The 27,371-nt window shown below is 47.7% G+C and overlaps 3 protein-coding genes and 1 long non-coding RNA gene across 5 annotated transcripts in view; 2 read left to right on the forward strand and 2 right to left on the reverse strand.

Moving 5' to 3' along the window:
* LOC100122001 lies at nucleotides 1–22,115 on the forward strand. 2 transcript variants are annotated; one of them, XM_016984677.3, is made up of 11 exons: nucleotides 1–7,374; nucleotides 9,538–9,694; nucleotides 10,783–10,899; nucleotides 14,268–14,452; nucleotides 16,627–16,833; nucleotides 16,924–17,074; nucleotides 17,596–17,786; nucleotides 18,086–18,315; nucleotides 18,709–19,277; nucleotides 19,363–19,427; nucleotides 19,706–19,840. In XM_016984677.3, the coding sequence occupies exons 1-10, from the start codon at nucleotides 5,500–5,502 to the stop codon at nucleotides 19,383–19,385; spliced, it is 3,705 nt and encodes a 1,234-aa protein (XP_016840166.2). In that variant the 5' UTR covers nucleotides 1–5,499; the 3' UTR covers nucleotides 19,386–19,427; nucleotides 19,706–19,840. The 2 variants fall into 2 exon arrangements, with proteins under 2 accessions (XP_016840166.2, XP_016840165.2); XM_016984676.3 differs by lacking the exon at nucleotides 19,363–19,427 and adding an exon at nucleotides 20,109–22,115 and having other exon boundaries at nucleotides 204–7,374; nucleotides 19,706–20,030.
* On the reverse strand, nucleotides 18,309–18,723 carry LOC103317411. Its single transcript, XR_001729085.2, has 3 exons — nucleotides 18,636–18,723; nucleotides 18,465–18,558; nucleotides 18,309–18,387 (listed from the first exon to the last, which is right to left on the reverse strand). It is a non-coding gene; the product is annotated as an uncharacterized LOC103317411 (long non-coding RNA).
* Nucleotides 22,116–22,692: 577 nt separating the features above from the next.
* On the forward strand, nucleotides 22,693–24,625 carry LOC100121985 (myrosinase 1). The gene is made up of 5 exons (XM_008215280.4): nucleotides 22,693–23,068; nucleotides 23,150–23,483; nucleotides 23,558–23,897; nucleotides 23,975–24,367; nucleotides 24,453–24,625. The coding sequence occupies exons 1-5, from the start codon at nucleotides 22,757–22,759 to the stop codon at nucleotides 24,571–24,573; spliced, it is 1,500 nt and encodes a 499-aa protein (XP_008213502.1). The 5' UTR covers nucleotides 22,693–22,756; the 3' UTR covers nucleotides 24,574–24,625.
* A 389-nt stretch (nucleotides 24,626–25,014) lies between these two features.
* The window catches only part of LOC100121965, a 33,083-nt gene continuing 30,726 nt past the window's right edge, over nucleotides 25,015–27,371 (reverse strand). Inside the window, exon 7 of the mRNA XM_001605516.6 lies at nucleotides 25,015–27,192. Coding sequence (XP_001605566.1) covers nucleotides 26,945–27,192 — 248 coding nt within the window. The 3' untranslated portion in view covers nucleotides 25,015–26,944. The remainder of the gene's footprint in view (nucleotides 27,193–27,371) is intronic.

Here is a 27,371-nt window from a genome sequence, read left to right on the forward strand (position 1 = left end):
GGAGATCCACGTCGAGAAGCTTCGCCGGACTTACGAATAGAAAAAGAGACGGATGAACGAGTGTCCGCAAAAAATGAGCCTACGTCGCTGGATTGTTTTAGTATTCCAACGAGGTCCGCATCAATCTTCCACGTGTGCGTGCGTCTATTTATTGTTTTATTTCTGCGACGTTTAAACTCATCTCTTCTTTTTGTCTTTCAGCGATTATGGTCTGCTCTGCTTTTTTCCCCGACATTACCAACGTCCTACTCGTGCCAGTGGCTTGGGAAGCTTTACTTTTTGTGTCCAAGTATAAGCGCGTCCGGCGGATTAGTTGATTACACGAGTAATGGTTTTTATCCGTGTACGTGGTATCGGAATAGACACGCGCAAGCGTTTTCCTCGATCTTTCTCGGTTGTTATTCAATTCCGCGGAAATTCGCAGGAGCTATATACCGAAAGAGAAAACACCCTCTCTAAATGTCGGTCCGGAAATTGGCAGCTTAGGTATGGAATTTGTCGGAGGGTATATGCCTCGCTTGTACAGTTCCCCTTTATACGGCGGAAGATTCCGCGCGAGTTATATGTATGTGCTCTATAAGATTCCGATGCTCGTTTTCCCATTTGTTTCAACGGCGTTTATCCGGGGAAAATCGTCGGTGCTGTGCGCGACGTGTCGGTATGTTGTCTGAAACGAAGGAGGGACATAAACCGATTATTGAATTTGATCTTCAATAATAAGCCCGTATTAAGAACTATTTTATGATTGGCATTTCAGATCATGTTAATTTTCCCTCTTTCGTCACGGTATTATCTTTAAAGAAGCTAGATAACGTAATCCAGAGGCGAACATGCATATTTCTATACACGTCTATGTGCGATGGATCTTCGAAATCATTAAGATCGTCGAAAACACGACTGTTCTGAAATTGCTGTACCGAAACTTACGCACGCACGCGCGGATCTATTTTCATTCTCGAATAGCCCTCTCTCTCTCTCTCTCTCTCTCTCTCTCTCTCTCCATCGCCGCCGGATCCCCGCGAGAAAGACTTTTGATGCTTTTCGGCGTTTCTTCAATACTCGGCTATTACTAAACCTACTTTTCACTGTGTAAGCATTCCGGGAGAGAGAGAGAGAGCTGCTCTACTTATAAATTAGCCCTTCTATTCTTGATGCACAGCTAGCTTGTTTGTTTTTCGATAGGCATCGCGCGCAGTTGATTTTCGATGCACAGTCCAGTACAGCTATTGTTTTTTTTTTTTGACTCGCCAACGTGGCATTGCTGGATTTAGAGCTTTCCGTCTATTTGGTGCGCGGCAGTACGAAATCGCCGAGAAAATAGCTACAAATCGCGCGATAATCGAATTTGCATTTTATTCCAGGCTGTTCGAACGTCGAGGATTTGATGCTTTACTGTTTTCTCGTTTGGTAATCAAAACTTAGAAAAAGTATAGTACACTTGGTGCTTTGAGAAAAAACGCACGGTTTCTACTCGTAAAATCATTCGATTCAAACTTCTTCTCGCTATCAAAGTTATTAAATTAGCTATTCCTGCGAAACCATCCTCAAATCCGAATTATCTCCATCAACGATACTCTTAAGAGCAGGCAAAATACTCTCCGAATAATCGTTCTATTTTTCACGCACCAACGCTCAAAGTACACACCCACGAGGTATATATAAGAATTCACGATTAATCAACGAAGCACTGCACAAAGACTCGTTAATCTCTCAGCCCCCGGGCTCATTATGCGCGCGAAAAATTAAGCTCGGAAATAATATAGCAGCCCCCGCACGGATAAAGAAGTGAAGCTTTTTCCAGAACGATTGTTGCGGGTAAATAAGATTCCAAGCTGATGCGCCTATACGCCACTTCCGCGTTCGTCTCTTCATTGCGTCAGAGTCTCTCTCTCTCTCTCTCTCGTTATTCTCTCGCCCAGATAACGCAAGTTTCGCGGCAGACCAGTCGGCGACGCTCTGTATACCTATATATATATTTATCGGCTTTTGTACAATTCGCTTGACGCACACGATCTATGGACTCGATGTAAATTTTATGAGATATATTTATGTATCGTAATCAGATCGAATGGAAATAGGATGAAAGACACGTTATACATCATTGCTACGCGAAGCTATCTTTATTTTCTGTAACGAGTAGGAATTGATTCATATTCGCGGGGTGTAATGCGCGCGGGCGACATTAGCCGCAGCCGATCAACAGCTGTAAAAGTTGCAATTTTGTAGTTAAAGGTCGCTCTTTCGCGGTTTCTCGCTGATGATGACTGCAAAATGCCGTTGGATCGGCGCCAACTGTCTGCTATAATGATTCTTGTGTTTTTGTTTATAAAAGTATACGTGCGCGCGCCCGTGAGTGTCTGCAGATGTATATATACCTATATACATTATAAAGTGAATGAAATTTCCAATTTTCTCGTCTCCTAATGCGCTCTCTTGTGCATTAATCACATAGAACACACACGATAGCGCGAAAATAGATTTTTAAATTGCAAGCTCTCGTCGCGTCTCGTATTTCGGGATTTCAATGCCTTCGCTTTATCCCAGCAAGTGCGCTTATAGTCGACAGCAATTTATCGTGGTATTTATTTCTTGGAGAAGTTTCTTCTGCGTCAGAAAGCTCCTTTTTACACGAGTTTTTTGCATCGAGCGAGCTTTGTATTGATAAGCCGTGGATAACTCATTATTAAGTTTCTGCTTTGACGAAGCCATACTCGCTGTGCTTTTAATTATTTATAGCGTTCATTCCATTTTCTTCGGTAACAAGTTTGTTCTTTCACGCAGCCTCTGTGAATAAAGCTTGTTTCGACGTCCAATTTTAATTAGTTCGTTGTATCTTCCATTCGTTATTGTTATGAACAATAACGTATGAGAAACAAAGAAAATATTACGCACCTATATACGCCCCATCGATTTTTCTCCCTCACGGATACACACACACAGCGCCCCTTGAAACTATCGTAAACATTCGAACATCCTCTCTATAAACTTTTCTATACAGACTCGTTCGATGGCTCGTAATTCCAAGTTTGCGAAATTTTTCACCCACTCTCGCGCCGACAGAGCCTGGCTCTTTCTCTTTGTGCACTTTAAAACTTCTTACGAGAAAATCCTTTACATCGCGAGGTGCGCTTCGGGAAAAAAAAGAAGTCCCGACGACCGCACGCATAGAAAATTAAAGCCGCTGTGGCACTTTAAATTAAAATTTGAGCGAATTCAGTTACCTCATCACTATTCATGGAATACTGAAACTTTATTCAGCCGCAGCGTCGTGTAAGTGTGTATGCTATTTAAGTTTCCGGAACGAAAATTGAGTTTTCAAAATCCAAAGGGTTTCTATCTTCGTCGCGAGTGTACAGCTTGGATTCGAGAATGTGGAATTTGTTGTCTAGTGTGTATCGAATTTTCGGGGGAAAACCACGTGAATCCCGCGAAAATCGCGTTGTTTTGTCGGAAAGAGAAAAATATTTGTTGAATCGGTTGAATCGGTACAGCATTAACTATTTACCAAAATAAAAGAAAACTAGCAAATAACGAACGAATCTTGCAAAATAAAAGGGACTGATAAAAAAGAAAGGAAAATAGCCCAGAGTGCAGAGCAGCGGATATATAAAGAGTACAAGAAGGTTCGGAGCGCGTGGGCGTCTCCCGTACTTTGCGCCAATTAATCAGTCGTCGCCGGTAGCTTTCGGTAGAAAAATAATAAAGAACTTGCTCTCGGCGGCTAACTCGCCGCTGATTTATAATTCCTGCGCTCGCAACTCCCACTAGTTCCCCATGTTACACCAAATGAATGGAAAATTTTTCGTTTATGAATGAAATTCAAATTTCCCGCTCGGAGCTTGCAGCCAATCTTCATGCGTCAAGCTCACGACTGTGATCAACGAAAAAAATTGGCGTTATCAAAAACGGTTACATAACAGCTAGTAGTAGTGCACCGGATTTCCCCCCAGCAGCAGCCAGGCCGAAGCATATAATCGCTCATCAAGTGAAAGCTCTTCGGGAAGCTCTCTCGCATCATCTCGGCGGAATCCTAAAACGAAAGCAGCTGAAGAAGAAGAAGAAGAGGCGGTGGCACAGAGCGAGGGAACGAGGAAGCCGAGCGTCGCGACCACCGCAGAATGAATCGCTCGAAATAGTACGCGCGCGGCGGATGAAGGAAATATCCCTGGGGACGACGTTGAGCAATCCCGCCGTCTGACGTCACTGTGCTGGTCGCGAGAGTTACAGATCAAGCTTTCGTTTTTTTCTTCTTTTCAAATTTTCTTTTCTTTTTTTTTTTGCAATTTTTTCCATTGCTCGGCGAATTCGATTTTCGCGCCAATTAAGCTCGCGAGGGGCGAGAGACACGCGTTCGCGCGCATTTACAACTGCCAAGAATTTCCACTTGTTGCGTTAGCATTGTAAATCCGCGAGGGATGTGTGCAAAACTTTATAGCCGCGCTGCATTCCAGCGAAAAAAGCTCTCGTTTCAATTCGAGTATTCGCGGCGCAAGTGCTTCTTTTCGTGATGCGCGCGATATTTTAATTACAATGCTGCGTAGCGCGTCAGCTTCCGAGAAATCGAGTAGGTCGTCGCAGCGCCGTTATTACAGTCGGCAAATCAAACGGGAAGCTTGCACGCGAGCGAAGGATAGCGCAATTTATTGAAGGTTTGTTTATACGTCCCCCTCTCTCTCTCTCGTCTATGCGCCGAAAATAAAAAGCTCCGCGATAACTCTCTCGGCTCGCGAGCAAGAAAGCTTGCGCCTATTGTTCGCATACACGGCGCGCTCTTTGATGATTTCGATAACGCTCGGCGGGCTATTTAGTATCTTGGCATATCCCGCCGCCGCCGCCGCCGCCGTCTTTTCCTCCTTTTCGTCCAAAGTCTATAATACAGACACATACAGAGATACGCACACACTCGGGGTCCACCTCCTCTCTCTTTCCGAAGAGCAGAGAGAATGGCACTCGACTGCCAGAAGAAGAGGAAGAGGAGGAGGAGGAGGAGAGGGCGTGCGAGAGAGGACGCTTTTAGACTCTCGGAGACGAGCGCTCGCTAGTACCTCGGCCAGCCTCCACCTTGCGCGCGCGTGTGTGCTTTTGCTCTTTCTCTCTTTCTCTCGGCTGTATTATACTCGAGCACGCTATCGGAGATCGCCGCGTGAGTGCATGATCGGATTGAAAGTGCCCGAGTTCCCCTCGTCGTCGTCGTCGTCCGAAGTGTCGAGGGAGTAGCGCAGAGGATAGGTCCGTAGGGCTCCTTGGCGGGCCGTCGTAAATGCCAAGACCACCATCGTCGGCGCAGGCGGAATGCCGGAGAAGAAGAAGAGCGCCGACGACAACAACAGCAGCAGCAGGGAGGAGGAGGAGGAGCTTGCAATAGTGCGGGAGTCCCCGTAGCCCTCCCGCGAAGTGTCCCCGTGAGTGATCGAAAGCTCGGCGTCGTCGAGATAGATCGTCTCGTCACAGGCGTCCGCGAAAGTGGTGCGCGTGGCGAGGAGGGACTGGGAGCCGGGTATGGCTGAGCGGAGACGCTCGCGACGGGACAGCCTGGAGGCGCCAGCGAGCGGTGGCAGCAGCTCCCGCACGCCTCCCGGCTCCAAGGACCGCAGGAGCGGAAGCCGACGCGTCCCCGGCAAGCCCATCAAGGAGCGATGGCTTCTGACCCGCAAGACCTGGCGCTACATGGCCGACGCCGGACGCCGGCTCATACCCGAGGCCGCCAGCAGCCACGAGGTGCCCAAGCTCGAGCAGTACTTCCAGGAGGTCTGCTCGCGCGAGCCGCGCTTCCTGCTCTGGCGCAAGGCGTCCTACCCCGGGAGCCTGGCCGGCTTCCGCGGGGCCAGACGCCGCAGGGCCAGACCCGGCGGCAGCTGCAGGGCCAAGACCACCAGCTCGGCCGACGAGGCCGACGACGCGTCCCGGGGCTCGAGCAGCTGCAGCATCGCCGCCGGCAAGATCGACATCGCCAAGGTCAAGCGCGACTGGCTGCTCTCCGGGGCCAGCACGCCCGAGCGGCGTCAGGAGGACGCCGAGGCCAAGGCTCTGGCCGACATGCTGCAGCGCTACCTCAACATGCAGCAGCGCGCCGGCGCCGAGGACGCCGGCAGGTCCTCCTCCATTCCGGGCATCGCCAAGGAGCCTACGACCAGTAGTAGTAACGCTAGTAGCAGTCTAGACTATCGGAAGCTCATCGAGAAGCTCGAGCAGCATCTGAACCACATCATGGCCGAGGGTCGACGCGGTGACGCCTCGAGGGTCTTACCCGGCGGTAGCAGCGGCGGCGGCGGCGTCCCCAAGATCAGCGTGCCCTACCAGAGCGACTACGTGCACAAGTCGCTGCTGGAGACGCTGAGCCGCTACTACAGCAAGTCGCCGAACCGGCAGCACGTCATCTCGGACATCCTCACCGACCGCAAGCTCCTCGAGAAGCTGTACTTCGACCTGCGCTGCACCAGGGGCTTCCGGGGCCCCAGGGCCACCGGAGCCTACACCTCGCCCTCGGCTCGCTGGTGGAACCAGCCGTCGAGCGGCACGAGGTTCATCTCGAAGGACGACTCGGGCCAGCAGAGGAAGAGCCTGGGCTCGCCGCCGCCGCTGATCGCCGTGCAGGGCCCGAGCACCGAACGCGGCCCCGTCGACTCGGGCACGCAGACCGAGCCGGTGTCCCGCGAGAGCCTGGAGCAGCAGCAGCAGCAGCAGCAGCAGGCGCAGGAGGAGCAGCAGCAGCTCTCGCCGCCGCCGCAGCAGAAGGCCAGCGGCCGACGGCGCAGCAGCGTCGACAACGACGACGTGTCGCCGTCGGTGAGCGACACCATCAAGCGCTACCTGCGCATGGCGCGCAAAAAGTCCATGGACTCGGACAAGGCGGACAGGTTCAAGCGCGTCAACTACGACCGGAACCTGCGCAACATCAAGGCCAAGGGCGAGATCACGAAGCCGGGCGACGACGACGGCAACAGCAAGGGCTGCCAGACGGAGGACGGCTGGGCCCTGGGCTACCGGGAGATGTGCAACCTCGAGCCCGGCGAGCTCGCCGCGTCGGACGCCGAGACTACGGCCTCGCCGATCAGCAGGAACGCGAGTTCGCGTAGCAGCATCGACGCCGGCCTCGGGAGCGAGGACAACCCTACGACCCCCAAGCACCACCAATCCTTCCTCTCCCACCTCCTGCACGGTTCCACGCATCACAAGGAGAAGCCGCACTCGGCGCCCGGTTCGCCGGCGCTTAATTCCTCCTCGAATCCACCAGGTGGCAGCGCGATGCAGAAGAGCAAGTCCTCGAGCAGCGTCGTGCACCATGGCAGCCGGCTCGTCGCCAAGAAGATCTGGAAGTCCAGGAGCAAGAGCTCCTCCAGGGCCATCAACCTCGTCAGCGCCTGGACGCCGCAGGTCAGTGGTTTTTGAATTTCCCGCGCGACCAAAAGCTCCTCGATCGCGAGAAAGATTTTCTAGAAAGTCTAACACAATAAAGCTCGAACGAATCGAACCGCATCCGCTTCTATATTTAATCGAGCGCGGCGGAGCGGAAAAATCAAAAGGTAGACGTGGTCTTAAAAATACGCTATACATCTCTAACTTGGCTCGCAACAAAGAGTCTCACTCGATAACACGCGGTGTACGCGAGAATGTCCCGAAAGAAAAAGCTCTCGATCGCCGCAAATAGCTCGGAAAAATAATTTTCATCGGAAAAAGAAGCGGCGGCGGGTGTGTTGGTAACGCTCACGTGTCACTGGGTCGCTTATATTTAGGAGAGAGAGAGAGAGAGAGAGAGAGAGAGAACGGTATACTCTCTTCGCCGCCCACTCGGCGTCGCTCACACGCACGCAACCGATCGTAATCGTAAACCGGCTCCGATATTGCGCGCGGAAAATACACAACATTCGAATTTTCCTCGAATAATTTGTACTATCTCCTCTTCGCGTTTTTAAATATAATATCAGCTCGCAGCAGCGAGAGACAGAGGATAGCTGTTTGACAAGTGTCTTTAGCCTATATTTCAGATTTACGATCGCTGATTGGAAATACTCCAAAGATCGGGCCGTTCGAGAGAGAGAGAGAGAGAGAGAGAGAGAGAGAGCTCGGAAAAACGAGGTAAACGGCACGATGAAAATACGCAGAGCTAAACTGTCGATGTAAATTCCGATCGGCCCCGCCGCAGAGTGTTTTCGAAAAGATAACGTCCCAGCTCTTGTCAAAATGAAAAAGCACGTACTCGACTCTTCTCGACGTTTACAATGACTGACGTAGAAGCATAGCGCGTTGCCGTGAGAATTATCGAAAAATACGCATAGTATAATGGTAAAATGACGAGCAACGAGAGACGAGGAAAAAAAAACGGAAACTAGAGGAAGAAGGGCGACCTTGGCGGCGAGCTTCTCGCGCGCGATAACCGAATTAGGGCCTCTCGGAATTTCGCCGGCGCCGACAGAAATAGGCACCGCACGCCGACGAAGAAAGAGAGCGAGAGCGAGAGAGAAATGCTTACACGCGCGGATGTTTTTCACGTTGTTTACTCGCGCTTGTAATAATTATTTCGCTACGTTGGAATATGTCGGATTTTCATTCGCTATAATGGTCTCTCCACTCAACGTGATATCAAGCCGACGTCGAGCCTCGTAAAAAAAAGGTCGGTTAAATCCTTCCCGGACGTTAAGCCGTTATAACGATGCGATTTTCTCTTTATTATCTTCCCGCGCGCATATACCTATGCGTAGTAGGAGCTTTTACGCGTTATCGTTTTTAAGAGAGCTTTTTCCGAAGGAATAGTCGATTTCTCTCGGCCAAGAAGTAAATTGAATTTCAACGCAGCTTCATCAGTAATAAAGGGACACTTTGTGCTCGGTATAATGAAAACCGGCTGTTATCATGATTGATGAGAAACGATGAATTTTGATGAGAAAAAGAGACGTTTTAATTGGCAATCCCTATAGATCCGCACACAGGCTGCACAAATGCGCGCAAATCCCGTTTGTTTGCGCGAAAGCACAATAAACACGGCTAATATGTTAATCCGGATTACGCGCGAGAGAGGCTCCGTTCACAGAGCCGACGGCACAGGTGCAGCACACGTGTATACATCTATCTCGGCGTGATGTCGTTATAGCGCGAAAATCGAGAATTCCCTCATAGGCAATTTGAAGCGAAAACAGCTGCCGAGCTCTCGATGATTTGCATATTAGCGTTCGTTTGTCCGCGATTACGTTGAAAAAGAAAATACTGCAGTCGCGTCGAGCGCCTACGTCGTAATAAATCTCCGATCGAGCGAGTGGAGTGCGTTAGTTATAGCGTCCTTGCGTTAAATCGCGAAACTTTTTTGCGCAGGGATTTACGGCAGTTCTTTAAAGTCGTTTGTCACTGCGCTCGCGCCGAGTCGGCCGCGTTTATCGCGCACTTAGCGTATAAGGTATTATACGCGCGAATATTTTTTTCCCCGGGGAAAAAAGCTCCGAAGCGCGGGAAGTTCGAATTTCCCTTACGCATTATCGCATAGAGTGGAGGAAAAAATTCTGATAATTCACGGCCTACGTAAAAGCGTCTCGTTGTTTCCAACAGGGCAAATGCACGTGGGCAGGCACGAGTGGACGCCGCGTGACCCTACAGGACACGCCGTTACGCTCGCTCTCGGAGATCGAGCGAAAGGTCCTTTGCCGCGTCGCCGTCGCTAAACTCCAGGCGCTCAACCTCGGCGTTCACATCAGGCCGCCTAGTGGTGAGTATACAATCTGTTATTCACTATCATCGCGTTTGTGTATAATAGTGCGGGCGACGGAATATATGCGCATATGGATATACGTATAGGGAGCGAGACTTACTTCCTGATCGGCAAAGTGACTTTCCCTCAACGCTTGCGATATGGCTGTTGGGCGGATAATGTAGGTTTTTTTTTAAGGGAAACGCGCGAGCGGGATAACGTGCGGAGGGTTACAGCCTTGATGCGAAAATAAGTACCAATTATCTGGACCTCCCCGGGAAGGGCTGAGTTATCTTGCGCGAGACGGTAATTTTTCACAATCCGAGCTTGCGCGCAAGCTTCTCTTTCAAACTTCTAGCATCGAATGCCACCTGACGCACTGTCTGCATATATAGTTCTCCTTCTACTCGAGGACGCGATATGATTGACGTGCTTGAACAAACGGCGAAGGGCTTGCGGAGACGGCTGACAAAGATGCAGCAAATGCCGCCGAGCAAAGAACGTCAAAGTGCGCGTTAGAGAGAGGCTTTTGTCGCGTTACGACAACGGCGAACGATAACGTCGACTCTCGCCGACGAAACAATGCAATTCCATTCCTATCTCTATTTACACGCGTATAATGCTCGACATTGAGAGTATAGGATACACCCTCCAGGTTTTCAATTATATCTTCCGAAGAGACAAATATATAATCCCGCGATTAAATCCCCAAAGATTCATTAACCTCTCGGCAGCTATCGCGCAATAAGCTAACGGAACTCTCCGGGCCGAAAAGCTCTATTAATACCCCCCCGCGCATTCCGGGCGTCAAGCATAAATACCGGGAGGAATCTTCGCGAAAAAAAAAAAGATAAATCATCTCGGGCGTTATTTTCAAACCCAATGGAGCGAAGAGAATCGTCATCTTCGCGGCGATGTGGGTCAAGTTTTGCGTTCGCGTAGATTTTTACCTCCCTCGTGTTTTTATTACACGTCGCGCAAGCTCACAGCTTTGATCTTCCCGAACGAGAAGTGCAAAGCTCGTAAATAAATCGAGCGACGCGGCGGTTTATTGTGTCCGAATAGTTCATTGATTCTCCGTTTCTTTTTTTCTCGCTGGTTTGCAGAGTCACTGAGCGGAGGTTCGGTGACGGCGAAGCCCAAGAGACGAGCTTACCTGCTGAAGAGGAAGGCGCTGACCACCGGCTTCTTCGACAGCAAGAGCAAGGAGGAGAAGGAGAAAGGTTGGTACGGTTATTAAGTAGACGTATAGTTTGGCAATAGCGAGGTGCTGTATGTGTCTAGCGCCGGCGGGCTGGCACGAGCTGGTCTGTCACTACTAGCGCGGCGCCTGCATATATGTCACTGCGAATCGTGGCAGATGTGGCCGTGCTTATGAGATGCGTGTATCCGTCATACGCGCGAGGGGAGATGTATGGAAGCGTTATGAGCTTGTTGGTTTATGGTTATCCGAGTCGCGAATAGTCCGTTCCAATTATTTTTTTTAAATAACAAGGATTGTACTTGTATTAATTTTCGAATCAGTTAACGACACAAAGTTCTAAATCATCCTTCAAAAGACCTTTTCGACAAGACAATATAAACGCGAGGAATTTCACGGGACACCGGGCGCTTACAATAAGTGTCTCACTCAAATCTCGCGCGCCTGAGCTTGCGAACCCTTTAAACGTGCTTTGATGCTCGCTTGCGCAATGTGCGACTTTATAAATAGCCCGGCTGTATAGAAAGGAATATATACGGGAAGGTATTTGGGACGCTTATAAGCGCAGGATTTATCGGGCTATGAACGCGAGCTAATGTTTGCGGCACGCGCTCGTGCCAGCCGCTGAGATTTCTATTATAAAAGGGCGAGTATGTTATAGAGCTTTTTGATCGTTTGCTTTAACCGAAAGGGTGGATGATTGCGGGGAGATTTCGGTTAATTCTTGTTATAACAAAAGTACCGTATCTAATTAAGAACTTTGTTGAAAGATTTCTCCGAACCAAACTCTCAACGAAGCCCTTTTCTCTCCAACTCTGTCAACCTCACCCCTAACAGCATTAAACCCTTGATCAGCGCCATCCTTTGCACTCCCTCTTACGTCTTTTCTCCCCTATACACAACCCATGCTCTCGCGTACACTGCAGCAACATAAGCTCTACGTGTCTGCGTGGGTCCAAGACAGCCAGGGGCAAATTGAATCCGCAACCAGCTCTCACCAGCCGCCTGTATACCCACGTACGCGCGACGGCGAATACAATTACGAAGGCTCGTTATCGTAAGCGCGTGCGCTAGCCATAAACGACGGCCTCGGGCCACCGTACGCGCGCATACACGGCTATATAAGGGCTAGCTGATGCTGGCACGGCCACTCGATTTCGCATTCCGCGGATTATTGAATTTCGCGATCCTCGAGAGCCGCGCGCGCGCACACGCGAAGCTTTAATTATAATGAGGATTAACTCTGCCGATACGGAAAGCTGCGGAGCTGCTTTTTTAAAAGAAGCGCTTTTTCCAAAAGTGCAACGAGGCGGTGGAGGAGGGAAGAAAATAATATAAGAGCTTCCGCGGAAAGTTCGCGTAATCCGGTTTAACTTTTATTAATCTCGTTTCTGGAACGCCCGCGAGCTTGGATTCTGCTTCGGAAGCTTTTTTCCCGCGCTAATTTTCGAAAATTCGTTCACTCCCGCCGAGGAAACAGAGAAAAACGAACAAACTGACGCGTCTCATTATATACACGAGTACGTATACGGAGTCTATAAATAGAGCGAACCGATGGGCCGCTTGATTAATTGCATTCTGCAACGTAAGACGGCTCTTGTTGCATAAGCGCGAGCGGGCGAGCAAGAGCTTGCAGGGCACAGCTCGCGTTTCGAAACTTAAAAATATTCTACTCAGGAGCGAGCGCGCGGGTCAAGTCAAATATAAAATATTTGACAATGCGAAACGAAATGCAGTCGCGGCGCTCGTCGAACACAACGAACGGACTAACCCGCGCGCGCGCGAGAGAGAGAGAGAGCTGCCGCTCTTAAAGTTTCTGATTATAGATCGCGGGATCTGGGACGCGCGTCTTTGCTCTTTCTCTCGGGAGAACCACTTCCGACGAATGATTTTCGAATGGGCTTTGGTTTTTTGGGTATTGGATGGCAATATTGCGTTTTTTTTTTAATTTTGTGTTTAAATCGTTTCCCTAAAAGCCTCGTTCTACACTCGCAAGTGCCATTCACCTCGATTCGCGCATATTCCCATTGAAATAAAAAAAGAAAAAGAAAAAGTTGACCCTCTCTAAAGCTCTCGTTCGCGTAAGACAAGAGGTTAATAACGCCAGTCCCGTATACGTCACACTTTAACTTTCTCCTATCCTCCAACCCCAGCAGTATAACGTTCATTGCGTCCCCATTGAAAAAAGCTTCGAAATCTAAAAAAAAAAAATCAAATCCAGCAGACGGATCAGCGGACACGCGGGTGAGCGAGCCGGGCAAATAAACCCCCGCCCGCGGTGTATATATGCGGAAATATTGGACGTCGGCTCTGCAGGAGAAGCTAATTTTGAAGCGGGCTAAATTGTGTCTTCTGCACAGCCGAGGAGATGAGAGTATATAAGCTCGTGAGAGAAAAAGGGAGTGTGGGCCGGGCCTGTATCCTTCTCAAAGGCCTTTTCGGATGGAAACTTTCGTTCTGATCGCTTCTGCCGTGTAATGATTGGAAAGATTTCTTCCTATAGAGAAATTCCGTTTCTTATTATTCTCAAAGTTGACTGCCAAATGAGATGTCAAAAGAATATGTATTCATTCGGATGCGCTCAAGCTGGATCCTTTGAATAATATTGAAAATTTATACACATACTTTGCATCGGATATAGAACTTTCCTTATATTCTTTCTTTCCGACGTATGCTAGAACGAAAGTTCAATCTCTTATCATGCAGAGTTGCAATCTCACGCAGAAAATAGAATTCAATCCGCGATTCTGAAAAAATCATCAAATCTCGTATGCTATATCCATATGTTTTCTGAACCCATAATTAGATTCCATCGAATCATTGAAAAATCACGTCGTCGGCTAAAACGAATCATTATAGAGTCAGCATTCGAGCCCGATTATAACTTCGACCTATTCAGCAGTTTATAAAAAAAAAAAATGTAAATCTGCTCATTCCAATGACGTCAAACGAAGAGATCGTATAAAAATCAAGAGCAGAGCCTTGATCCTCGTCAATCCCACACAGCCCGAGCGCAAGCTCCGTCATCCCATCGCGCAGCCTAAATTCTCGCGATGACTTCGAGAAAAAAGCTTTGGCTCGCGATGACGCGCGTTGCCCCCTGGCAAGGCAGCCCGATGTCTCCGAAATAAAGACGGTCCGAGCGTTCACGGCCAGCCCGATGGGACACGATGACGACGATGCAGTCCGCTCGCATTCTTCTCTCTCTCTCTCTCTCTTTCTCTCGTGGCCTTTTCCCCGATGACTCGGAGCTTTCCTCGCGAGATTGCGTGGGGGCGTGCCGAAATTGGAATCTATCCTATCTCTCCGGTGACTATGAGCTCGTATCGTCGAATTTGTCGGGAAATTCGAACGTCGATTTTGACGAAGCTCGTGTTTTTTTTTTCACAGAGTCCAGCGGCGGCCTGGTCTTCGGCATCTCGCTGGGTCAGTGTTTGGAGAATGACAGGCTGGCGCGAATAGCCTCGGGCGAGATCGTCGACGTTGGCTGTCTGAGCCGGAGCAGCCGACACGGGAGCAGGACGAGCTTCACCAGCCTCATCGAGACCACCACCACCGCCGCCAAAACCGACGAGGTAAGCCAGCTTATCCCCCTGTGTACACTCGTCCTGGCTCGTCGCTGCGTATTATCAGCAAGTTAAATTTGCCGAACTTCCCGAGCTCACGCACACGCGAGTCGTCGTTCTAAAAAAAAAATACACCACTCGCTACACGTACTGCAAGCTCACGCCTTCCCACATTCCACATACCAGAGGGGCTCTCTCTTACGTAGACTCGCCAGAAAATTATCTCTCCGCGCGCAGGACGTGTGATGCGAAAAAAAGCCGAAGAGTCATCGACGTAGGCGAGTGATAGTTTAGAGGCGAGAGAGAGAGAGAGAGAGAGACGCGGGCCAGTTTTCGTCACAGCTCTTGCAAAAACACGTCACGCGACTACGACGCGCGAACAAACGCGGATGTCATCAATGACGACACGAGAGCCGCAATGCTAAACACAGTTCCGTCTCGCACTGATTCCACCTGGCTCTCTTTCTTCTTCTAGAGAGAACCGCGCGAAGTAGTTGTCTCGGGAAGCTATCCTGGGAGCTTTTATAAATAACGATTCTGCGACGTGTAACTCGCGCTTTTCTCGAGAGAGCGATGGCTCTGTAGGTACGCGGCTTGATTTTTCCCCTACTTCTTTTTTGTTCGTCGGATTTTAATCCTCGCGTGGATCCAATTAACGCTGTCCACTCGTTTAACAGCCCGACGGCTTTTATTAGTATTCGCAACGGGAGAAAGAGTAATCTCGGCGATGAATTTTCCCGTCGCGAGCGGTCTCGTCTTTCACAAAGATCGTTCGGCGAGGTATTACGAATCTTCTATTTTTTTTTTTTTATTAGCCCACTTTCCTGTAACGAACGGCTCGCTTATAGACAGAAGCATCGACCCCAGAAATACACAATAAACGGCACGATTGTACAGTTCTGGACATAAAAAATTCCTATAAATCGCAGCATACCTACGGCTGCTCTCGAGTCATGAGTTAAGTTTTCCTCTTCCGCGTATTTACTCTTTTTTTGCTCGTCGGGGTCTATATTCACGCGGGTCGTAATTTTTCCCCGCCGTTCTCGTTAACGACTCGACCGGCTTCGAGAAGCCGAATCGGAGAAAAGCTTGAGTACCGTAAAAAATTGTATGAAAAGCTTTCTGAATTCGAGCGCTATTAATTAAAGCTTGATTCATCCAGCTGAGAAAAGGGGGAGTCCGGCGTTATTCCATCGAATTCTTGGGAAACCTCGCGTTTAATTGAAAAATAAAAATAGGAGAGCGTGTGATCGAAATTGGTGGATTCCTCGGGGCTGAATTTTTCAACGATCGCAGGCGCTGAAGCGAGTATTTGCTCGCGCGCCCGATTGTCACTTTCGTTTGATAGATGCCATTCGTGGCTCTCAAGGAAATTACGTATCCGAGCCCCCCTGCATACGTATACACACTTACTCGTCGAAATGGATTGCTATACGCTCGAACGAGCCGCGGAACAAATTTGCGTAGATGTGTGTATAGCGATCCTTAAGGATCGTTATACACATCCGTCGTACGTTGATTGAGTTACATCTGCATTTTTGTCTTCAAAATCCTCATCTCGAAGTAGAAAGTACCGCGATCGGTCAGACGTACGAAGAAAAAAAAATCAAAAAGCCTGAAAGCTCGCACAGACACTCGAAACCTACAGGCTGTATAAACAGCGCATCATCAAAAGAACTTTTATACGCACACACCTGCCAGTATACATACAGCGGCAGCAGCTGCCGCGTCGTCGTCTGCTATATATACAGACTCTTTCGGGCGCGTCTACGTCACGCGATCGCCGTAATGACGTCACCCTCCCTCCTCTTCGCGATAATATTCGGCAGCTGCTGCGAGACGCGAATAGAAGTCGGGGTCGGTCCGTCGGCGGCAGCGCTAATTTCGTCCGCCGCGGATTAATTGAGATCGCGCAATTTTCGCAAGAGTCTTTATATTTAACGAGAGCCGGAAGGCGAACGCCAGAGAGCGCGAGAGATGTATATCGAGCATCGGCACACAAAGCACCGGTTTTATTGAAGTTTCTCTCTCTCTCTCTCTCTCTCTCTCTTTCGCGAACGTTTCCGAGAAACCTTAGACGATGTTTGCCTTTTGCCAGCGGGGGATTATACACGCGATCGTCGAAGGATTTTTCGATTCCGTTTGAAAATCCGCTCCGATGGTACATAACGATGCTTCCACAGGGTGGCTCCTGCGAGTCGCTGTCCTCGAAGGGCGGCGCTTTGACGGGCAGCGACAGCGGCGTCTTGGAACTGAGCGACGGCGGACCACCGAGCGAGTACGACGCTGTGCCCAGTGTGGTGAGGCAGTGCATCAGGCATCTGGAGACGACGGGGCTTCACACGCTCGGCATCTTCAGGGTGTCTCCGTCTAAAAAGCGAGTCAGACAGGTGATTATTGGTCGAGCTTTATAATTGGAATTTTTAATCAACGAATGGAATAAAAGATCCTCACACGTGTCTGTGTTTCCGCTCGTCAAGCTGAGGGAGGACTGGGACTGCGGCAGGGAGACGAAGATCGGCGCCGATCAGTGTCCTCACGACGTCGCGGCTCTGCTGAAGGAGTACTTCCGGGATCTGCCCGACCCGCTTCTCTGTCGGGATCTCTACCAGGCCTTCGTTCACACCCAGAGTGAGTATTGCCTATAAGCGAATTCGCTTCGACTGATGCGGGTCGGATATGCCTCGCTGATAAGAATTTATCGATCTATGCTGGAATTGCGACGTCGAATTTTCACGAAAATCTAGGTTCGCAGATACGGCGATTTTTCGTGAAAAAAGCCTGCACTCGAATCCGTAATAGGCTTTTCTCTCTCGAGGGCATCGCGCGTATTCGGCATAAAGGGGGAGACAGAAGCTAGTTCAGCCAACGTCAGGTTTCCCGGCTTCATTCAATATGCCCCGCTGCTCGGCTCGGCGGAATTTATGATTTGTCATTCCTGAGAATCGTCCACATCCCTCCGGATTTGTTCTCGATTCGGGCGGATCGTTGTCCGCGACGGGCCGACAGAATTTATGCTACGCGTATATACGTACACGGATTTCGCTGTTGTTTATCGCACACACGCACACAGCCGTGTCCGATTTCGGTACAATATCGCGTTGTAAAATTGAAATTAAAGCAACTCTGGTGATGCTGGTCGTTGTGCGTAGAAATCCGTAACAGGCGGCTGCAACAAGAGGCGCTACAGCACCTGATACAACTGCTGCCTACGCCGAACCGCGAGACCCTCTACGTGCTGCTCAATTTTCTCAGCGAAGTGGCTGCGAATTGCGAAGACCGCAAGACGGACGACGGGGAAACGCTCGCCGGCAACAAGATGGACACGACGAATCTCGCTACCGTGAGTATGCATCGCTATATCTGCGGATTATCTACCGATGGAGATGGGTGGATTCGAATCGAGTTTAGAGAATGAATTTGAAAATTGCACATTTCAACCTTTATATCTTCTCGCTCTGTGCGATCCGATAAGCGAATCACCCATACCCCTCGCGTAAATCCCGATGAAAGGGCCGCATCGGAAAGAGAGAATTGGCTCGCATCCTTGAATTAAAAGTACATACCCATTTCGTAAAAGCCGATCGAGCAATAACAAAGTGTAATCCGACGTGTCTGTGGTTTCTCTTTCCCTGGCTGAAGGTCTTCGCGCCGAACATCTTGCACTGCGTGAAACCGGGTCAAGCGCGCTCGGAGGTGTCGGCCGAGCGCGCCGAGGAGAGAATCGACGTCATCAACGTGGTGCGCGCCCTCCTCGAGCACGTGGCAACGCTTTTCATCGTGCCGGCTGCGCTGCTCGACGAGCTCTACCTACACATGATGGACAGCCATCCCGCCGAGCTCGACCTCGCCCTATCGCGCAGGGCCGACGAGTGAGTTACTTCTCTTTTATACTTACCTATGTGCTTCATTCCTACTTCTGTTCTCGAGCTCGTCCTACCTATCTGTGAAAGTACTCAGTTGAAAATCTTAGCTCTTATACGGAGATTTCGAGCTCGGATTTTTGGCTGTAAAAGATTACCTGCTATTTTACTCGCTTCATTAAAATTTGGTAAAAGTTAATGTATAACGCTTGATACTCGCTAGGCTTGATGTTTGTGGACTGTATAGTTAATCTGAAAATCACGAAAAGTTTTAATTAGAAAGGAAACTATAATGTGTGCAATATATGTATTACTGTCAAATTTCAAACTTTGATCCATCAAATCTAGAACGTTTATTTTTGTCAATACCAGCAGCGACATAACCTATCTTTCTTCACGCAGACAATGCCCCGACGAGGCGGACCTCTGCAGCGAGACGGAGAACTATTCAGTCGAGGAGAATCTCTCCCCAACGGCTACGACTTCGCCAACCTCTCCACTGGCAGCCTCCCCAAGCGCAACAGTGCCGTCCTCGCCGAGCGCCACTACCTCGACAACCTTCAGCACGTTGAACGCCGGCTCATCCGCCAGTCGGAAACTCTACTCTCGCGAGGAGTGTCTTCACCAAACGGCCGGCGTAGGTGGCGACATCGGACCAAGACCTAGACGTTCCAAACGGCCGGGCAGCAGGAGAAAGGACGAGTCGACTCGACGTGGCAGCGTCGACAGCGGTTCCAGCGAGGATCCAGCTGACCCCCGCAGGAAGTCTTCGCCCATGGTTATCACCGCGAGCCTGACCATACCCATGTCCGGCGCGTTCACCCTCAACCTCGACGATCCGGATATACCGTACATCGAAGCTGATTCCGCACAGCCGCAAGTACCTACTGTGCCTGTCAGGAGGGAGCAACAGCAGCAACCTAATGCGCCGCCAAGGAGGCAGAGGCAACGCTCGGTTTCCGGCAGCGAAGGTAAGAATTTTTTTTCGTTCTATAAAATTGTATCGTAGTATTGAAAACAGTAAGTACCTAGTGTCCTTCTCCTCTTTCTTTAAAGAAAGTCACGACCGGATGTTGTGAAGGGCGTTACGCGATTGGCCAATCATATATCATATACGCTACGTAAGTATCTTCGAATCCGCGGTGGCGAAGCTTGGCAAAAACACGTTCGTTGTAAATATTCCAATAAATGTTTAAAGCTTTTTTTTTTTTTATTAAAGAACGATTTGTTGATTATGCCTATACCCTAACAAGTGGCGCTGTCGGCGGTACTTACCTAGCGTATAGCGCGCATGCGTCCAAATGTCGAATAGGCTGAAGCGCGCATTTCAAACTCTATAGTGGATAAACCAGAGCGGTACCGCCGGTTACGCGTTAAAACGAAATCGCTGTGATTGCAGGCGGAGGTGGAGGCAGGCACGGGAGCGACAGCGCAGTCGGCTCGTCGGCGACGTTGTCCGGGGACCAGCCTCCAAGTTCACCGCCGTCGTGGGCCTCGACGCCTCCGGCGAGTCCCGATAGCGCCGTCACAGCCGTCTCCTATATTCCTGACAGTCAAGCCCAGCAGCCTCAGCTGCAACAGCAAGCGGTGCTGCAGAGGGTATCCTTCACGACCTCCAGCGAACTCAGGCAGATCTCGAGGTCGAGCAGCCAGGAGGCCAGCAGGGCCAGCGTCGCGCCGGCCTACACGCCCAGCATCACCAGCATCGGCGGTGCTGTTATGAGGCGAGTAATTATTGTGCATCTCTTCTTAACCGAGCACAGAATTATGGCTGCAACTCAGCCCCTCGCTCTCGCCCACAGGTCAAAGACCGCGGACATCGAAAGGATGCTGCAGATAAACCGCGCGGAGCCATCGTCCTTGACATCTCGCCAGCTTCCGAGTGCGCTCTCGAGCAGCAACCTGCCGAGTTCGCTGATCGACAGCAAAAAGTACACGAAGCGCCGCTACACGGATTCGAGGCACCAGACGCGTCACATACCGGACGCCGACAGTCTCGCCACCTCGTCGTCGCTCGCCTCGAGACTGAGCTCAGCGCTGCACCAGAGGAGCCACCTGTCCTCGACGACGACAGCGAGCTCCTCCTCGTCGGCCGCCGGTGGATCGAGTACCGGCGCGACGCAGCCGGTCTGGAAGAGGCGCGAGCTCATATCCAGTGCACCCAAGGAGCGCGGCAGCTTCTTCTGAGAATCGCTCTCTACACACTCGTATTCTCACGATCACTCTCGATTCGCCTCAGGGCTTTTCTTCGTTTTTTTTTCCGCTCCAAGAGCGTTCTTCTGTACACTCGGTGAGATAACGATTTAGTTGGATGTATCGTGTCCTATTCGAAATTGTAAATTTTCATTAGGAGAGCGATTACTTGTAGGATTATTTTTTATGCGATCATCGAAAATGTACAGTTATTGTTGTATGAAATTCGATCCAACTAAAGTGCGCGTCTCTGGGATGTATTATTTTGTACGAGCCGAGAATTTATAAGAGGGATTCTACGGACTAAGTGGAGTATTGAATCTTCCTGAATAAATAATTATATAGTCTCTCGAGGAGAGCTTCCGTCTTCATCCGTATAACGTATATATAACCGTACCTCGATGTATATACTCTTTCCGAGCGTAAACAGAAAAATAAGGGAAATCAGCAGTAACAAAAGTGCACTGAGTATTAACTTTTTCTACAAACTTTTTTTGTACAAACTTTTTTTTTCTATACTATACGTATCGCGTCTTTTATTCAATGCCAATAATATATACTCGAAGTATTAGCGTATACCACTTCAGTGAACAAATAAAAGTATAGTCAACACGATTTATAAATGTAAGAGAGAGAGAGAGAGAGAGAGAGAGAGAGAGAGAGAGAGAGAAAGCGTTGTATTCTCGCATATTACATAGCCGCGCGAAAGAGATCCCTCTTATGTCGAAAGAAGGCTGTCAACAGTATGTAACATACCATGCACGCGCTCGCAGCGAAGAAGCCAAAGAAAAGCGCCATAAAGGGAGTGTAAGGAGTTTTGCATGTTCACGCAAGCGCGCGCGGAAAAGGGAAAAACGAAGAAAGCGTCGTCGGCGAAGATCGAAGGTGCATTGGTTCCTATACATAGCAACTTGTACGTATATACACGTCGATTTTCGAATGGTCGAGAGTCTTTCCTCTTAGAGAAAAAATAATTCAATCGCCCGACTCCGATGAAGAGCATCGTTGCGCAACGGGTGTACGCTTTTATAGCGACTAGCCGCCGGTGCTAATTGATAAAAGCAACGAGTACAGCCACACTGTGTTGGCGAGATATTTTTCACGCAGTCGGAAGCAAGAATACGTTTCTCGGGAAAATAATAGAGAATCTATATACATATGTTGTATTGTTCGTTCGAATTTTCTCTCGCTCCTCCGGGCGAGGAGACGACGAGAGAATGTGTGTGTGTGTGTGTGTGTGTGTGCGCGTACACCGTACACGCCAGAGGATGTGTATACGACACGGCGGGCTGCGTATAAAGTTCGCTTCGTTTTTTGCGAAATGGCAAAAGAAGATATATATATATATATATATACGGTTTTATATGTATATCGTTGAAGGGACCGAGCATGTATACACAGCCACGCAAATAAGACGCGTCGACGCGTCGACGAGAGTTCAATACTTCTTCTACTTCTTCTTCTTCTTCTTCTTCTTCTTTTGTACATTGAATGTGTCCGCGTCTCGATTGGGAAGCGAAGGGTTTCATCGCTCGCTTTGTTTCTCGATTATATACATTGTAAGTAACTACGGACGTTTATTAATTAATTGTTAATAAAATTTATTTTATAATACACCTTTTGCATTGTCTTATCATTTTCACGATGGAGCCCGATCGAGCTCAACGAAAATTACGACTAAAGGTGTTATTGAACATTCAATTTTCTTTACATTGTATATATCATTTCAAGTTCGTTTATTTTTTTGAACCTATAATTATTGCACTTTACGCAGGAATTAATAATCAGTATCTTGTTAAAATACGGACATAAATAATAATGCCAAGAGATTACAGAACGTTAAAATTAGTTTAACTCCGCAGGCGCGCTAATTAAATGTTTCCTTGTATCGTCATCGCAATTATCGTTAATTTTTTCGTTGTAGCTGCTGCTCCAAAATCAATCAACTTTAAAAATACGATCGTACTAGTTTCGAAGAAAGTAATGTTTCTAAAAATCTATAAAAGACGTTCGTTCCTATCACTCTCCTGAATCCGATGTCAATTGAATGCAAATAATTCATATGTATAATAATCAAACCAGCTCTATATTATGAGCCCGACATTTATTTGATAAAGGAAACATACAAGAACTACATAATTACTTGAGGAAATTGATTAGAACTGTAGACTAGCTGAATGATAGCTTATTTAAACTTGAGTTTTCAGCCAGTAGTCCTCTAGTTATTGAACAGTGCAGTAGTACGACTTTATTAATTATGGCTTATTTAAAAGCATTGAAATTATTTTTTATTGGGACAGCCATAACACTGTGCGACAGCCAAAACGATCCAGCAAGCTATAAAAATGTAGTCGATTTGAAATCATTCCCTGAAGGATTTATCATTGGCGCAGCGTCGTCGTCTTATCAAATAGAAGGAGCCTGGAACGTTGATGGTAAAGCTGAAAACATTTGGGACCATTTCACCCACTTTCATCCAGATAAAATAGCTGACAGATCGAATGGAAACGTTGCTTGCGACTCGTATAACAAGTACAAAGAAGACATAGCGGTGTTGAAAAAAATTGGGGTATACACAAAAATTGCATGCATATTATTACTCAATCGTTAATCTATTATGCATATACACGCGAAATTCATCATCTCGCAGGTCGATCACTACCGTTTCTCGCTGAGCTGGTCGCGAATCCTTCCGACGGGCTACACGAACGTCGTCAACAAAGCGGGTGTAAAATATTACCACGACGTTCTGGACGAGCTGGAAAAGAACGGCATCATTCCAATGGTCACCATATACCACTGGGACCACCCGCAGCGTTTGGAAAGACTCGGTGGATGGCTCAACGAGGAGATGGCCCTCGTCTATTCCGAATACGCCAGATTCGTCTTCAACGAATACGGAAACAGAGTGAAAATTTTCGCGACTTTCAACGAGCCCAGTCTCGTCTGCACTATGGGATACAAAGAGCTTGCTTTCGCCCCAAGTTAGTAGTATACACACGACAATCGATTTTCTCTTCCAACAATTTCTATCTACATTTATAATAATGTACATCAGATGTCAACATAACCGGCGGCCAGTACCTCTGCGTGCAAAATATGCTCAAGGGTAACGCTTTGGCTTATCATATCTACGACGAAGAGTTTCGCGCTCGGCAACGAGGAAAAATCGGTATCGTCTTTCCCTGCACTACGCCATACAGTAACGATAGCGCCGACACTAGTTCCGCCGATCGAGCCTTTGAATTCGAATGCGGCTGGCAGGCTCATCCGATTTTCTCCAAGACTGGCGATTATCCGGAGATCATGAAGAAGATGGTCGCGAAGAGAAGTAAACTCCAGGGATACTACAGCTCCAGGTTGCCCACGTTGTCCAAGTACTGGATTCAGCACATTAGGTGTGTATAAAGACGCGAAGCTCTGGTCGCTGCTGTATTAATTCTTCTGTACAATCAATGTCGTTTTAATGTTGTAGAGGGACCGCTGACTTTTTCGGATTGAATCACTACACGTCGACGGTCGTGACGCCGTTGCCCAGATCTTCTGAACTAAGTTGGCCCAACGACGCTGGATTGGCGTATTCGTATGACCCTTCGTGGCCATCTACGGATCTCTTCTGGTTAAAGATCAATCCAAAAGGATTGGCGGATATGTTGAGATTGATCAAGAGCAAATACAATAATCCCCCGGTGTATATAATGGAGAACGGAGTAGTGGACCCTAATGGCACCGACGATAAGCTCAGAATCAACTATCATTATTCGTACATGAAGGAAATGTTAACTGCGATGAAAAAGGACAAATGTAACGTGAAAGCTTACACTGTCTGGAGCTTGTTGGATAGTTTCGAGTGGAACTCGGGATACACGTAAGTTTGATTAATTTTACAAATATTAATACATCTGCAAATTTATTTATTTTCATTTTTTTCCTTTTTTTTTTTTTTGTTTCAGGGTCCAATTCGGTTTGGTGGACATTGATTTCAAGGACCCAAAGTTGACGCGGACTCCGAAAAAGTCGGTGTCGTGGTTTAAAAGAACTATTGCGGCGCGACGACTTCAGTCTCCTACGTAATGATTGTATTTTTTCTAATAAATAGGCTGTCATTTATTATCAATCGACGAAACTCTTTCTTGGATCAAGTTTGTTTCCAATGATTTTTCATACTTCAGGTGCAACGCTAAAAATATAAATATGAGATTTAAAAAATGTATTTTACACTGTATACGTCGAACCTTGGTATTCGTCTCTGGCGCTGCTTGACGTCGGTTGCAATCTTGCCTGTTTGTTGATTTTCTAATTGTGCATTCGAAACACGCCGGACTGCGGTTTTCAAATGAATTTATTTGAAATTGAAAGGCCGCGCGGAAATGCAACTAAAAGTCGAGCCAAGACTCAAGGACTGTTTGAAAATTCGGCGCTTTAAAAATAAGAGGGAAAACTTTCCGTCGTCATTCGATTACGTCTGAATACAAAAGTGGACAAAGGTCGACGAAAACTAGTATAAAGACGCAGTTCTGTATCTTTTCAGACATTTATTGCACCTTCTGCAGACGAGTTTGACTCTAACGCCATGCAAAAGTCATTATACAACATTTTAGAAAACAATTTTCACTTACAATACATATGAAATTGTGTATATGTACAGGATTTATAAGGTCACTCGATAATCTCACACTCACGCACTTTGACATTTGTAAGGCATATTGTTAAAAGAATGTACATTTTTCTTCGTCTTCCTCTGATATCGATATGTTATATGCTTTAAAAACAATACGATGATTAAACAGTTAATTGTAAGGGAAGTAAATTTACGCGGAATCCAATCTAAGCTCTATGTCAAGCCAAGTCTTTTGAAGAGCAACAAAGCCTCGAGACTATGTTGTTCTCGCAGTGCTCCTAATTTCTATTAAAATTTGAATTTTTAGCGTATAATAATATCATTTGATAATAAGCGGAAAACTTAAATAATATTCTGCATAATATATAACAAAGATATAACTTAGAAATTAATTTTTTTGAGGCCGGCTCTCTTTGTCGATAAAATTGTCCTCTCTGCAATTCGCGTCATTCCAATTCCGCTGTTGATTTGATTCAACCGTATTAATTAGGATGCGTTTATAATATAAATTACAATAAAACAATGTAAAATTCATAAGACTATATAATATTGCAATAAAATTAATAATAACCGTAAAATAATAAAAACTAAAAATATCTATTTGGACGGGTCATTGTATAAGGGCTGATCGAATCGAAAGAGCGAAGTAGCTCGATTAGCTCAAAGTATAATTAAGTTTGTACCTAAATGCCGCTCAAGCATGTGCGTGATAATATTAATTAAAAATGACTTGTTCAAAAAATAATCGACAAGAATATCTCTATGGAATAGGCAATACAATATCAATAATAATATTTTTTTCTACATATGCATACATAAAGCTGCCTAAGAAGGGCTGGACGGATGCGTTTCGTTCGCATGTGCGTGCTGTAAGTATATAATATATATATATATCATTAATAAATTCTCACTCGCTTCAACTCTCGGCGCATTATACTATATGTCGACAGATCTCTCGTGAAACTGAAATTCAACCATCTAACATTTTCTCTTCCAGCGTTACGAGACGTGCGGACGGCTGTAGCCTTAAGTTAACAACGATAAACGTCAGTGTTTACATGTATAGTTTCTGTGCGTTTGCGCTTCGTTATTGTATTCATAGAAAATCTTTCTATAACTGTAAAAAAGATAAGACATACTATGTTATTTAGTATTTCGCTATTTGTGCTTCGCGTACATATACGCTTGAAATTATCGGAACAGTCTGATGATACATCGGTGATATTTGATTGAACTCGTTATACGCGTTTAACCATTATGATATTGTATACGTAGCGGTTTTCCATCCTACACAGAGTTACAAAGAACGCAGACAATGGTAATAATAATAATAATTACCCCCAAATATCAAGCCACCTCTAGGCGCTATCACAAAAACAATGTCGAAATCTCGTCGTGCATCGCTCTATACACCTCTGCCAGGTATAATCGAATTCAGGCACTACCGAATCACCAGCAAAGTACAGCGACCGTCGGCCCAAGCACATAAAGCCAGCTCGTCGGAGCAACGGTCACGTAGAAAAGCGAGTTTGAAAACATTCGCTTGTGAACGATCGCTCGCGACTCTACAAGAGGACTCGGAACCAATCAGAGTCCCCGTCAGCATTCAGATCCTTTCGCATTCAAATCTTACCTACCCTCCCACACGTATAATGGAAAGATCGACAAAGTCTCTCTCCTTGATTGCATATTCAATCCGGGGACGCGGCTCCTCTCCTGGCTTAAAGTATATACGCTTTCCGGACGGCATGGACGCGTGCGAAACGAAATAAATCATACAGCAGGATCACGATCGAGCGGCGAGACTCGATCGTCGCTGAATAGTCAGACTTCCGTGGAGTGAGTCTGTATGCGGACTTTCTTCTGGGAGCCGTTGCGCTGGAGGGTCGGGCTGTGGGTGGAGAAGCCGGGGTTCTGGATACCGAGAGGCTTGGGCTTCTTGAGTGAGCTGCGCAGGGGCGAGGCTGTACTTACGGCGCTGCCCGACGTCGCGACGCTCGCCATCGAGCCGTTGCCTGAGGTGCCGCTGGCGTAAGGCTTGCCGCTGGCGTCTGTCATCGAGATACTGCCACCTGTCGACAGAACGAGATTAGCTGGTCTGTTATGTGCGCGCGCGCGCGCGCGCGGGTGGATAACCCTGTTATATGGGCAAGTGGACCTTCGACGCGGTATATATTGTTAATTGTTTGGATGGATGCGAATTCGATTGTTCTAGTTGATAGCGTCGCTCAAAACTCTTCCGCGACACGCC

Source organism: Nasonia vitripennis, chromosome 3 (genome assembly GCF_009193385.2).
Source record: "Nasonia vitripennis strain AsymCx chromosome 3, Nvit_psr_1.1, whole genome shotgun sequence".
NCBI classification, from domain to species: domain Eukaryota; kingdom Metazoa; phylum Arthropoda; class Insecta; order Hymenoptera; family Pteromalidae; genus Nasonia; species Nasonia vitripennis.

What these genes read in the sequence shown, in the direction of transcription:
- LOC100122001 (XM_016984676.3), top strand. Translation starts at nt 5,500, where the DNA reads ATGGCTGAGCGGAGACGCTCGCGACGGGACAGCCTGGAGGCGCCAGCG. An exon ending in CCGCCGCCAAAACCGACGAG is followed by an intron (nt 14,453 to 16,626) that starts GTAAGCCAGCTT and finishes ATGCTTCCACAG; the next exon opens with GGTGGCTCCTGCGAGTCGCT. An exon ending in CTAAAAAGCGAGTCAGACAG is followed by an intron (nt 16,834 to 16,923) that starts GTGATTATTGGT and finishes CCGCTCGTCAAG; the next exon opens with CTGAGGGAGGACTGGGACTG.
- LOC100121985 (XM_008215280.4), top strand. Translation starts at nt 22,757, where the DNA reads ATGGCTTATTTAAAAGCATTGAAATTATTTTTTATTGGGACAGCCATA. An exon ending in AGAGCTTGCTTTCGCCCCAA is followed by an intron (nt 23,484 to 23,557) that starts GTTAGTAGTATA and finishes AATGTACATCAG; the next exon opens with ATGTCAACATAACCGGCGGC. An exon ending in GAGTGGAACTCGGGATACAC is followed by an intron (nt 24,368 to 24,452) that starts GTAAGTTTGATT and finishes TTTTTGTTTCAG; the next exon opens with GGTCCAATTCGGTTTGGTGG.